General features: G+C 40.9%; 1 protein-coding gene across 2 annotated transcripts in view; it reads left to right on the forward strand.

Moving 5' to 3' along the window:
• The window catches only part of LOC135710109 (actin-binding Rho-activating protein), a 42,556-nt gene that overhangs the window by 9,168 nt on the left and 19,275 nt on the right, over positions 1–14,113 (forward strand). The window contains exon 1 of one of the 2 annotated variants that reach the window (XM_065232596.1): positions 8,851–8,991. The exons of the other annotated variant lie outside the window; for it this stretch is intronic. Within the exon in view, the coding sequence (XP_065088668.1) occupies positions 8,965–8,991 (27 nt within the window). The 5' untranslated portion in view covers positions 8,851–8,964. Of the gene's footprint in view, positions 1–8,850; positions 8,992–14,113 lie in introns of those variants that run through there. 2 annotated transcript variants of the gene reach the window in all.

Below are 14,113 nucleotides of genomic sequence, written 5' to 3' on the forward strand. Positions count from 1 at the left end.
TCTCAAAATGACATAGAAATTATCTTGTTTTTCCAATGGTGACGGTTTCAGGAATGCTGAATTTTCATTTTGATCTGCATGATATTCTAACAAATACACCGTGCGAATCCGACAATATTCTGTTTCTTATTTACTCGTGTTACCAGAAAAAGCGATCTGACAATACTGTCTCTATATCGTGAATGAGCCTGGGATTGAACTCTTCTACTCAATAAGGAAAAAATGGTCTCTGCTAGGCCACTAGGCCACCGAGACTCTCATATCACAACACACCACCTGTGACCGAGTTGTTGCCATAAGAATTCAAACCCGGTGACGACGACAACGAAAACTATCACACAAAACACGACGAGCGAGCGATGTGACCCTAAAATGCAATGTGAAAGAGCTTGGGATTGAACCCACGATCTTCTGCTCAGTAATCAAAGACGACAACTCTCAGGCCACTGAGCCCCTCGAAAAATACTGAATAAAGACGAAAGTAACTCCAGGGTTGAATCAATCGGCTTCGCCAAATGCTTAATAAAATGCTTGGCTTCTGATGGACACCTTGTAAAACGTCATAATGATGGAGATTTCAATATTTTGCACGGTGAGGTATGGGAGATTTTTTTTTAAGCATCTATTTTTCATTTGCTATGCGTGATAAGAAATCAAAATCTACCTATATTTTTTTTTATTAATTCTTAATATTTAATATAATCTATTCAGTACCCGTAGAATTCTCGAAAAAAAAATAGAAGCATTCTAAGATTTCACACCCGGCCGCGAGTAATCACCCCCCGCTTTACTAATTTTAGTTTTAAGTATTTTTGTTAAACAAAAACTGAATTTCGGATCCGTAAAGCTACTGCGAATGAGCCTAAACAAATAAACGAACTATACAAAAAAAAAACGATTTCACACCCACACCTCGCCGTGCAACATTTATATAGGCCTATAACGTCTAGGTGATATTGAGCTACCCTTAAAATCAGTTAATTTACATACACTGAAAAATTCAGACGTTTTCCTTGCTATAATTTCGCTATAAAAATCAAATTTTTCAATGCCTCTTTGGATAACTCAATAATACCAACAATCAATACGAAACTAACGATTTTTAATTGGCTCACTACTTGACTAGCCTATTGGTCCCAAGCAACCGATTAACGTACCCCATTCTAGTCAAAATTCTAGTACTACACAATGTTTGTTTTGATTCGCTATGAAAGTTTGACAGATAAAATGAGGGGTTAGTGGATATTCCTATGTTTCGAGGGGTGAATCGTTTAGCTTGGGACCGAAGACAGTAACAGAGCTGAGCCAAAAAGTTCAGCACGTTTCTTCGGGACCTTCTAGTCTTAGAGTTACCTCTATGATAATACGTTGATTGCACAAATTTTGTTGAAAAAAAAAACTGGTTTAATCAAATCTTAAGACCACTACATCCGACCACACCCCGACATCGTGTCTACCTCCAAAGGTCCCCTAGGTAACCTTGCCACAACACAAGCGCAAGTACATTCACCCTCGCTTGGCCTTGCACCAAACTGCGATACCTACATGGCAAAAATGCTGTTCAAGCTTCACATCCGGCTCGCAACAAAATAGCCAAGAAGTGGCGTCCCTAACATTGTCGAATGGGATTCCTAATTTTACACTAATTATAGATTAAAACAATCCAATTTTCCTGCTGCACAGTGCATCTGTGTGAGTGCGAGAGCGTATTGTTCATATAATCATCCCGTCTTCTGATGTCAATCGATCGCAGACCACCAGCCGTCGGAGACAGCTCTGTTTGACGTTCAACAACAAAAAGCTTCCTCTTTTGCGCTTTGACTGCTGTCATTTTTGCCGTGACGACAATGTCGAATAAACAGACCGAAACGCATCTCTTGGCACCGCCTTTGGAATGTGCCATGCCACCCTTTTTTAGGGACAACAAAGAAGGCGATCTTGACGATCGTTGCAAAAATGGCCTGCTACGCTTGTTGATTTTCCTAACCTTTTGACACACTCTCCGTCTACTCGCTACAATGAAGTTACGGCGGTCGGTCGGTCGCCATGTACTGTTTCAGAGTGATTATAATTTATGACATTTTAGTTGCTTTTGGGCTGAGCGCCTAAATACGGTTTAACTCAAGATGAAACTCAAAACGAGGTGACAAGTTAGTGCTGCACTGAATGGAGCCGAAATGAAGGAAATAATCAACCATCTCAACCCGTTTGCTTGTGTGAGATGGGCATTGTTTGAAATGGGAAAATTTCGGTCGTTAATGCTGATTAAATGTGGCTTTTCTTTCCAAACCATCTTTAATGACGATAACCGATTCACAGGGTGTGCGTCGTTTTACACAACTCACATTCCAACTGGCGTTTTCAAAACAATCTGCTCTCAAGTGCGCTAAATCAAAACCAGATTCCGGTTTGGGGGAAACATTGCAACTTGCCTGGTAGGTATAAACACAATTGAACCAAGAGCGGGATCAATTGATGGCATTCCCGTTGCAGCACTACACATGGCGACCGTGACGATGATCAGCATCATCATCATCATCATCATCGTCTTCTTCTAGCCAACATCTTTCACCGACTGTAACGAGATGGAATGTATAAATAAACAGAGCTTCTTTCCTCCTTCTCATTCTGCGCCGAGGAAAACCAAAAACCGACGACGGTAGTTCAGTTCCGTGAGTTTGTCGAGTTCAATTGAAGGGCTTCACCACGAGTATGCGAAATTAACCATTGAATTTGTTGAATTCATTCACAAATGTTCCCACACCGACACAACAAGATCGGATGATTCATCGCAGCGCCGTGGCAGGTTCATGGGCGGAAAATTGCGCGGAAGATTAGGGAGTTCAACTGACGAGGATCGTGTGGATTCCAGGCCCGGCCGAGGACGGAGCAGCACAACACGTGTGTGGGGCGAAAGCCGATTGATGGCGTGAAAATAGAACTCGATTTGACATTCCACCGACCGACCGACGACGTGTGGTGGTGGTGGTGGTCGTCGATTTCCGACGTGACGTCAAGCATTTTTGTATCATTTCTCTGTTTGGCGAGGGGAATCAGTGGTTTCTATTTAAAGATGGAGGATTGATTGAAACAAAAAATCTTTCGACACTGTCTCTGCAGGCTAGAAATTGCTGGGAAAGAATCGAAAAGAATGTTTACAACGAATCAAAGAATTTACTATTTACTCAAAGTAAATCGATTTTTGAACTGTTCTAATGTTTTGTGGGTAGTGTAAATATGATTTTTAGTAGAAGAATATTAAACTAAACTGTCTTCCCTTAAGTATTGCTTTCCCATCTGTACATTTATGCCAAAGATAGTTCGAACGAAGACTTTTCAAATTGGTAGTTCGATATTCACACAATATTTTATAAGACAACCGAATCTATCACAAATGGTCGAAAGACTAAAGGTCGAATGGACAAAACGTCGAACTGAACTTGGAGAGATAAAAGTTCGAATTGAACAAAATTTAAAAACGGATAAAAGGTCGATTGGACAAAAGGTCGATGTGGATAGAAGGTCGACATGGACAAAAGGTCGAATGGACAAAGATCGAAATGGACAAAAAGAAGAAGTGGAGAAATATTCAAAAAACCAACATCAAAATTGACAAAATATTGTTCGCTCAGAGTTAAAAAAAAGCTTAAAGACATACTCCCAAAAGAGCTGCTCATGATTAAAGAAGGAATATATTCTAGATAACGGCAGTTAATTGTCTCTTGAATTGCCGTGACACACACACAGGAACTATATGTTATTTTAATTTTACAAAGAACTGCTCATGGAAAAGGAAAAATATTTGAGAGTTAGCCACCGATTTTATCCTCCAACAATTTGACCAGTGTATCCATTTCGAACTTATGCAATTTCGATCTTTTGTCCCTCTAAGTTCAATCAGACATTTTGTCCATTCGATCTTTTGTTCCTTCGAACGTTTGTCCTTTCGACCTTTTGTCCTTTCGACGCTTTGATAAACTCGCTAGCAGCGCCTTGTGGTATATTTTCGAACTAATCTTTCCTCCATCAAGTAGGCATTGTACCCTTTTACTAGAGTGCCTTTAAGAAGAGTGACGACATGTCAAAATTTGCATCAGCCGATTATCTGTAAACGGCTTGGAAAACATCATTCCAATCGAGCAGAAGACCTGTCAAATGGCTGACATGATGTTACTCTTATTATAGGCACTCTTACTTTCGCAAAATTTTCGAAAATTTGAGTCTCTCACACCTACAATGCCTATTTTATGAGATATTATATTGATCAAAATCAAATTTTCAGGTGAAATAGCTAAAAAATAAACTTTCGGTTTAGACCTTCTCCAATTTGCATGAAACTTTTTGTAATTGCTTGTTATGGTCGATAATTTGAGCTAAAATTCAGTCATGCAAACCAAAATTCAAAATGGCGTATTCGATATTTTTCAACAAATCATAGTTCGAAAACATCACTTCCAATCGAAATGACGTCTGAGACAAAGGTTGTAGGAAAAAATAATTTCATTCCAGGAAAAATATACACTTTAAAACAAAATTCAGGTAATATTGGGTAAAAATCCAAAAAGTGTCCAAAATGAAAACTTTACCTAGGTAGGAATTTTCTTGATAAAAAATATTTAAAAAATGTAAAATGATTGTTATTTAAGTTATTTTTTTTTAATTTTTACCGAAATTCAGTTGATTTATTTTACCGTGTATATTTTCCTAAAAAGTAATTATGTTTTACTACAATTTTGTCTCAAACGGTTTATCGATTGGACGAGTTATTATTTGTTGAAACATATCGAATTCTCAATTTTTGCAAGATTCAAAATAGCCAAATTTTAGAAAAAAATATGAATATAGGTGAAGTGTGAGCCTATCAAAATTTCAAAAATGGTTTTCTCTGAGACATGACTTCAGATTGCAAAAACTCTAGTCTTTGTTTTTCTGTTTATTATTTCGCATGAAACGACGAGAGGCTCCTTCAATCTGAAGTGATGTCTCAGAGAAAATAATTTTTAGTTACTTGCAAGGTTACATTCAACTTAAGTTTACTGACTAGCATAGTAACCAATCGATCAATCTATTCCGACCGAATGACCGAACTGGTCAACCTATAAACAAATCGACGGAAAAATCAATCTACCGACCACCAAATTGTCTGAATGCCGATCTATCGACCAACGGACCAATCAGCCAACTAACTGACCGACCAATCAACTGATCAACCAACCAATTGATCGACCAGATCGGCCATTAATCAGTCGACAAAGCAGCCGACTGACTGATAGACCAACCAAAATTTTTGACTGATCAACTAATTAACAAATCGACTACTGACCAACTAACCGACCAACTAAATGAATTGTAGTGATCCATTAATTATAAACTCAATTGAAACCCGAACCAACTGACCAACCAATTAACATATCGACTGACAATCCAACCAACCAATCAACCAGCCAACTGACTGATTTACCAACGAACAAATTTGACTGATCAACCAATTAACACATCGACTGAAAATCCAACCAATCGGCCAACCAGGTGTCTAAATGTCCGATATATCAGCCAACTGGCTGACCGACTAATCAACTGATCAACCAACCAATTGATCGACCAGTCGTCTGAATAACTGGCCATTAACCAGTCGACAAAACAGCCGACTGACTGACAGACCAACCAAAAATTTTGACTGATCAAGTAATTAACAAATCGACTACTTACCACCAACGAATTGTACTGATCCACCAATTAACTAATCGATTGAAAACCAAACCAACTAACCAACCAATTAACATATCGACTGTCAATCCAACCAACCAATCAACCAGCCAACTGACTGACAGACCAACGAACAAATTTGACTGATCAACCAATTAACACATCGACTGGAAATCCAACCAACCGACCAACCAATTGTCTGAATGCCGATCTATCGACCAACCGACCAATCAGCCAACTGGCTGACCGACTAATCAACTGATCAACCAACCAATTGATCGACCAGTCATATGAATAACAGGCCATTAACCAGTCGACAAATCAGCCGACTGACTGACAGACCAACCAAAAATTTTGACCGATCAACTCATTAACAAATCGACTGCTGACCAACTAACCGACCAACTAAATGAATTGTAGTGATCCATTAATTATAAACTCAATTGAAACCCGAACCAACTGACCAACCAATTAACATATCGACTGACAATCCAACCAACCAATCAACCAGCCAACTAACTGACCGGTCGACGAACAAACTGATCAACCAATTAACACATCGACTGAAAATCCAACCAATCGACCAACCAGGCGTCTAAATGTCCGATATATTAGCCAACCGACCAACTATCGCCAACTGAATGACAGACCAACCAACGAATTTGACTGATCAACCAATTAACAAATCGACTGAAAATCCAACCTACTGACCAACCAGCCAACTGACTGGCCGACCATCGAACAAATTTAACTGATGAACCAAATAACACATTGACTGGAAATCCAAATAATCGACCAACCAACCAACCAGGTAATGTCCGATCTATTACTCAACCGACCAACTACCGCCAAATTACTGATCAACCAACCAATTGATCGACCAGTCGTCTGAATAACTGGCCATTAAACAGTCGACAAAGCAGCCGACTGACTGACAGACCAACCAACCAACGAATTGTAGTGATCCACCAATCATCAAATCGATTGAAACCCAAACCAACTGACCAACCAATTAACATATCGACTGACAATCCAACCAACCAATCAACCAGCCAACTGACTGACCGACCAACGAACAAATTTAACTGATAACAACTAACACATCGACTGGAAATCTAAACAATCGACCAAACAGGCGTCTAAATGTCCGATATATTAGCCAAACGACCAACCACCGCCAACTGACTGACAGACCAATGAACGAATTTGACTGATCAACCAATTAACAAATCGACTGAAAATCCAACCTACTGGCCAACCAGCCAACTGACTGACCGACCAACGAACAAATTTGACTGATCAACCAATTAACACATCGACTGGAGATCCAACCAACTGACCAACCGACCAACCAGGTAATGTCCGATCTATTACCCAACCGACCAACTACCGCCAACTTACTGATCAACCAACCAATTGATCGACCAGTTCTTTGAATGACTGTCGATTAACCAGTCGACAAACCGGCCAACTGACTGACTGACCGACCAGCCAACAAATTTGACTGAATGACTTCTACATTAACCAACCGACCCAATCAACTGATGAACCAACCAGTTGATCGACCAATTGACCAATCAACTGTCGAAATCGACCTACCGACAAACTGGCCCATTAATTAACGGATGGTTTTCTTGTTGGTCGATCAGTCAATCAGTCGGTGTGCTAATTGGTAAAGTTCGTTCGGTGAATTAGTTGATTTGGTCAGATGGTTATTTTGTTGTATAATTTGTTTGATTGATGTTTGAAGATGAAGAACTTCACGAAAGTTCAGCGAACTTCAGGTAGGTTTAGAGATCTTTAGGTCAATTCCAGATTAGTGAGAACTTCAAGGAACTTCAAGAAAGATTAGAGATCTTCAAAGCAGTCCCACTAACTTCACAAAAATCGTCGGAACTTTGAAGAAGTTTGAGGAATTAAAGGAAATGTTGATAATTGCAAGGAAACTGCGAGAACATGAGGGAAGTTCCAAAAATTCTGGAATATTTTGGAACCTTCAGGGGAGCTTAAAGAAAATCAAGGCGGTTCTTTTTGCTTCAGGCAAACTGCAGAAACTTCTAAGAAGTTCTGGGAACTTCAGGGAAGTCAAGAAAACTTCAGAGATGTAGAGATAACTTGGAGCAAATTGTGGATTTCAAGTACCTTTCCTGTTCACTAGGCGAAAGCACTCCACTGAATGGAATGCAACTCAACCAATCAAATCAGTTCTCTAAATTGCGAAAGGTGAATCGCTGTATAAACCTTATTTCTGATTTATCCCATTACCACCTCGAAGTTTGAAGGAGCACAAACATCAGCTCTCACAAATCATGTAACCACGGAACTGGAACTCGACGCTTGTTGCAGTGCAGCAAACAGGGAGTTCCAATTTCATAAGCGATTTCGCAACACTGGAAAACTTTAAATGATAGGCAAGGTTGTTAATGACGTTAACTGCCTATAATCGCATATCAGTCCCATTTGGATTTACATCAATTTTGAGATAACAACGCTATTTGATCATGAAAAATGTGAATGTCAATTTGTCCCATCAAGCAAAGTAATGGCATATCAGTCCCATTCTTAAATTCAATCGTCCAGAGGTGAAATTACATTTCTGCGTTTCAAATATTTTACATGGGAATCGGACTTCGTTACTTTGCCATCTGTGCTTATGAGAAATTTCAGATTATGGGAGGACGATCAGGACCTTATTTGAAGCCGATTGAGCTTGGTGGAGGAAAATCGATATTATGAGCCACCCTACTCCACCATCCTCATAGACCCACCCTATTGCTGTTGAAGGTTCGTGCATTTAATCCTTTTCACGATAACGCCTCAATGCAAAAGAAAAAACATAACAACTTAGTCAACCCCGACTCCAACGCTTCCTCCTCAAATTAATTTCCATGAGTAAGTGTGCGACTATCGAGCTACAGTGGTGACGGAGCACGTTTTCCTGTAACGACAACTTTACACCCGAACAAAGCCAGCCGTCGGTCGTGTCACGACCAAACGAATGCTATATGGCAACAACAACAACAATATCAACAACTGAAACGTCGCAATACCGCAACCCTCTACCCCCCCGTCGAACAGATGGTGAAGGACGCTGGTCTGTTTCCCCCCTGCCAGTTCGTGAAAATCACGCTCAACGGTCCCTTTCTCGATCAGTACCTTGTTAACCTTCTCCGTTGACAGAGCAGTGCGCGCGGAAGTTTGTTTAGTATTTGTCGGTGATCAAATTAGGACTTGTAGCGAACCATAATTGGTCCGAACATGCCTCAGGATCAGGATCTACAACAGGTTAGCGCTCGGAGCAAGTGTTCGCATACGTGTCCAATTAGCTAGGAAGATGAATGGCAAAACTTCGGCCCAAATGTGCACGGGGTGCCCTAATTAGGCAATGCTTTGTGTAACCGTCAAAATTGCGCGAACAGCGCGAAAAATTAAATGTCAATAAGAGAGTGACCGAGTTTCTTTTTTCGTGTTGGCATGCAAAAAAGAAAAAGAAATAGAGGGGCGCTCAATCTTGCGCAAATTCTTTCGCTGCTGACCCCAAGCCATCGCACTCCACAGGCCTGCTACGACGCGGCGCGAATGCATGCGGGGGAATTCTTCACACGGTCGGGGGTGTCGATCGGCATCATGGCTTACTTCGTCGTGCCAAACTGTTGCGTAAAATGTTTGCACCCAGAAGAAAGGTGCGATCGAAAAACCTACAAACATACACACCGAGAAGAAGGCACGAACGCGCGCGAAGGAGCGAAAAAGTGCACTGCGAGCTGCGGAGGCGCCACACCGCCGCCCGGTTTATCGTGGAATTAATTACTGTAGTTGGTGTTAACGAGATTAGTAAGAGGAAAAAATTCGACTCGCTCCAAGGTTGATCGCTTTTCATCGCGTTTCGATTGCCAGAGTTGCATCATGGGGGCAGCGATTTTTCGGCGACTTGCATAACGCGAATCCTCTTGGGTGTAAAATACACAGCAGATAGCTAGATAGAGAGAGAGATATAGGGAGAGCAATAAACCCAAATTGCAGTGCACGTTGTTCGTGGTGCAGCTGTTCTAATAAATTGTGTGCCCGGCATTGAACAAGGACGCAACATTGACGCCCCACGCTAGTAAATCAGTTTCGCGTCGTTGCGGCGGCTAAGTGGGGGTGGGGGCGAAACGCCCTTTAACCTACCCAAGGGCGTTTCGGAAAATCTGCCTATCAAATGGATTAATGTGAGGTGACAGTTTTAATATCACCACTACCGACAGCATGGCGCCACTTTCCTATGGGCAAAAAGTTAGATGCACGGCGAATGAGAACGACCCAAATTTGAGTTTAGTTCACTCATAATCGCCAAAAGTGCAGGAACTCAGCGATGAGTAAAATTTGTCTGATGGTTTCCTGTGGAAAACCTAAAAAATCTGCCTGAAAATGAGGAAATTGACGAAAAATTTTATTCAGTCTCGGAGTAGTACCATTACTAGCGACATCTGTTGCGCTGCTAATGCACTGAAACTCGAAAGGGCGCTCATCTGCCAATGGTGGCGCATTTTAACCCTGTCTGCCCCCGGCAAGCATCTGAGACAGTTCCGCATGGTGGTGCAACATTACCATCCGGGTGCCATTTAGGATCACGCTAGGTGTTCCTGATCAATGACGACGGTGCTGGTGGTGGACGTGTGCGCAGAAGCTTGGCATCCTATCAAAACATCACACATTCCAAAGCGGGTGTATGAGTCGGACGCGGACTATATTTAGAACCCCGTTCGGCGGTGGCGGTACGTGGCGAGCAAGAGCGCAGTAAGCCGTTTTCCACTCAGTAACAGCCAATTTCGAGAACAAGTGTGCCATGATCGGCGGCGAAAGAGCAGCGTGCACATGGCGTATCTATCGAACTTGAACTTTGACGTCGCAAAGTTAGGGAACTTTTGACAGTTCCAGCGGGTGACTTTGATTGATATTCGCAAGATGCTGCCGTAGAGCAAAACTTGCGAAAGGTCACTCGGTTAATGCAGCTTTTTTAGCTCACCGCAAAGAAGCAACTTTTTGGATGACCTAACCAGCGGCATCGGCTGCCTGCGGTTGGTGGGTTTATTTTTTGCATTGTTTGAGCACTGTTTCGAGTGCGAAAAGTAGGTGAAGTTTCAGTCGAGCGTACAGCGCCAAGACTAAGTGCGCTTCTTCGACGCATAATGCAAAATGAATAATGGGCAGCTGGTATGACTTACTGATGGACGATAAATACATCCATCGACAGGCAAAATCAATTCAATTATGCTTGGTTTTTTTGTTAAAATCCTTAATCTTAATGTTTCGCAATTGCTGTTATAACATCGATGGTGATTGTGGTTTTTATTCAGCAGCGGGTTTTGCCCCAAGTGAGATGGTTAATGGTTCATAATTTGCTCAGGTTTTGCAGCTGGAAACAACAATTATGAGTCTTTTGTACGTCCCGTTTTGGCACATTACAGTATGGCCTCGCTAATACGACAAAATCATAGCGCGATTATCTGATATTGCGTGTGTGTTTGTCTACAATCTAGCTCCTGCTGTTCGGCAGTGCTATTATGGAACCAATATTCGTTGTTGAGTGTTCATATTAAAATCTAAGAAACACTTTTCTGAAGCAGGTGAACATGAAAACACTTTTTGTCGTATTCCAAAACAAACCCAAGCATACTCTTTCTGTACATCTGATCTTGTCGCTGTTTTGTTGATATTCTGCGTTCCGTTTCGGAGCGTTCCATTTCAGTTTACTCCATTCCATGTGCTAAATGACGTTTGAGCAATTATTAGTTTGCCCGGCGTGCAGATTAGCGGGGTTGAAACTAAAAATTGGTGAGGTTGTCTACAAGACACGACCGCATGGTTGACGTAGACTGGGTTAAGCTGTTTAGTGCACTTCTAGTGCATTTTTCTTGATATTGATTTAAAATATGTACATATTTTAGATTTCATACTTAGTAAAACTTGGTCAAATTGTGGACTTCATATAGGGTAAATGTTGGCTTCGGCACCCCTTGACTGTTTTCGGCAACCAAAATTTAAACGATAGTTTCACTATGTTTTCCCATCAACACACTTCCCTGAATGTATTCAAACGATTCTTTAGTCTTTCAGCTTCAATCTGATTATATTTGTACGACCGAGCAATCCTATTATGCCAGATTTTTCTTCAAATGAAGTATACGCACTACAAAATGGGGCTGATTTCGAGTTGCCGATAATAGAACAGCTGGTTAACACGCAGTTCTAATGGGAAGGTTGCCGAAGAAAAAGAGGCTGCCGACAATAGTCACACTCACCTGAGAAGTTTGGAGCGTTGTAAAATCGCTTTCAAACCGGTTTGAAAAATTCTGTCGATTGGAATGGATAGAGAAGCAAGCAGCAGATGAATGTTAACAAACAGATACGTGATATATGTGCGTAACGCTGACAAAATGCTAATAGAAGTGCGGACGCTGCTTAGATTGACGAGAATACGTAAATTCCCCTAAATGAGAATGCATAGTCTATTACATTTGGTTCCTAAATTGCAATCAGATATGAATATTAAAATACGAACATATGACGATATACAAACAACTTCTCCACTTTAGTTTTTTTTAATTTCTGGATGGTTTTTCATGGAAATTATTAGATAAAAAATATTTCTCTAAAACAAGTGAACCACTCCGCCATGAATGTTGCGAGATAAAACAATTCCAATAAAATATGTCTATTTTTTCCAGTAGCTCCATCAATAGAGTGAAAGTTTTATAATAACGCAACCCACCAGAGGGGTTTTTTTTTTCTTATCAGAAGACGGTACTTTTATTATTGAACAACATTTTGGTTTATGTCAGCGAAGTAGGGGAAGAAGGGCTATAACCAAGGAGTAGGTCACTACGCACACCAGTATTGGGTCATCTTTTTTGTCAGTGTGCCGCAAGTGTACCGATTGTGCCGGTCATAGAGCAAGCTGCGATTGTTTGTAAAATATCCATCCCGGCAACCCGGTATTTCTGACACCTTGAATGTTTTGGTTTGAAATCGCAAAGATAAACCGGATTGAAGATGACGCGAGAAGTCGCGGGTATACCAAATTTCGGTGTTTTGTATTCATAGGGTAATAAAAGTCCTGTGTTTTAGGGTTTTATAATGCCCTCAAAGGCAGACCAGAAACCTAGCCTTTCGTGATGTGAAAGCAACGGTCCAATAGCTACCAGACAGTGATTTACGGAATTATTTGAATTAAGGGTATTAATGGGGTCCAATTACCTGCCTTTTTCTCTTGATCCCACTCTAGAACCTACATTTGATAAGTAGATTTATAAGTGAATTGCTGGTCTGAGTTAATCAGTCAGTCAAACAGCACGCAATTTTGTGAACAACTTCATGGACAGTTGTCCAGCATTTGTGTGCTCCCGTTTTATTTACAACAATACAATGCATACGAGATTGTGCCGAAGGTGTGCCGACGGATGTACCCAAGCTGTGCCGGATCTAATTTCGGCAAAATGTGCTGAGTGACTTACCCCTTGGGTATAACGAACTTACGCGGTGATCTAAGCCCCCCTTCGTTCTCCAGGACAACCCTAATAAAAAAATATCATGCATCATCATTATGTACTTTACCGCGTGTTTTTTAGTATCATGCAAAATATATTTAGAATATCGTATCTGTTTATTGAGGAAATATGCCCCTTCCTCTCTTATATATAGAATACTGTGATTTTTCTCAAATCAAACGTTTGGTTTCGAATAAGTATGTGTTTAGTATAATATCAATTGAAAATTAGGGGGATTCAGTTATTCAAAAGCTCGTATACAGGATCTCCACCTGTTAAATGTTTTGATAGTAAGCATCGTAGTAAAGCGTCGAACGTATCCATTTCCAGAGGCTTGTTAAAAATTAATTTGAATTTGCTACCTCGAGTTGAAGAACCTTCTCCAACCAGTCCCAATGGTGACGCATTACCTCTGAATGCTTTCATGCTTTCAGATTAGCATTGTAAGTCCCTCCTACATGAAGAATTTTGCTATGGAACGGCTTGCTATGCCCCACCTCCATCAGCAAAAAATTCGGAATATTATAATTGAGGCACAATATAGCAAGCCGTTCCATAGCATAATTCTCCAAGTAGGATGGACTTACAATGCTAATCTAAAAGCATAAATAGAGGTACCGTCGGATAATTTCAGTGCCTGGTACAGAAATCTGTAATCTGTGATAGGGAAAACCCTTTTTTCCACCACAGAAACACCCCGTTTTCTTATGGAAAATAATGGATATTTGTTGACAAGGGTCTCCCTTAGCTCAGTCTTGCAAAGCAAGACCATGCTGGAGGTGGCTGGGTTCAATTCCCGGTCCGGTCTAGGAATTTTTCGGGTTGGAAAATTTCTCGACTTCCCTGGGCATAGAAGTATGATTTGACTTGCCACACAA

This window comes from Ochlerotatus camptorhynchus, unplaced genomic scaffold (genome assembly GCF_037179485.1).
Source record: "Ochlerotatus camptorhynchus isolate MF236.1 unplaced genomic scaffold, CSIRO-AGI_Acam_v1.1 ptg000370l, whole genome shotgun sequence".
Taxonomy (NCBI): Eukaryota; Metazoa; Arthropoda; class Insecta; order Diptera; family Culicidae; genus Ochlerotatus; species Ochlerotatus camptorhynchus.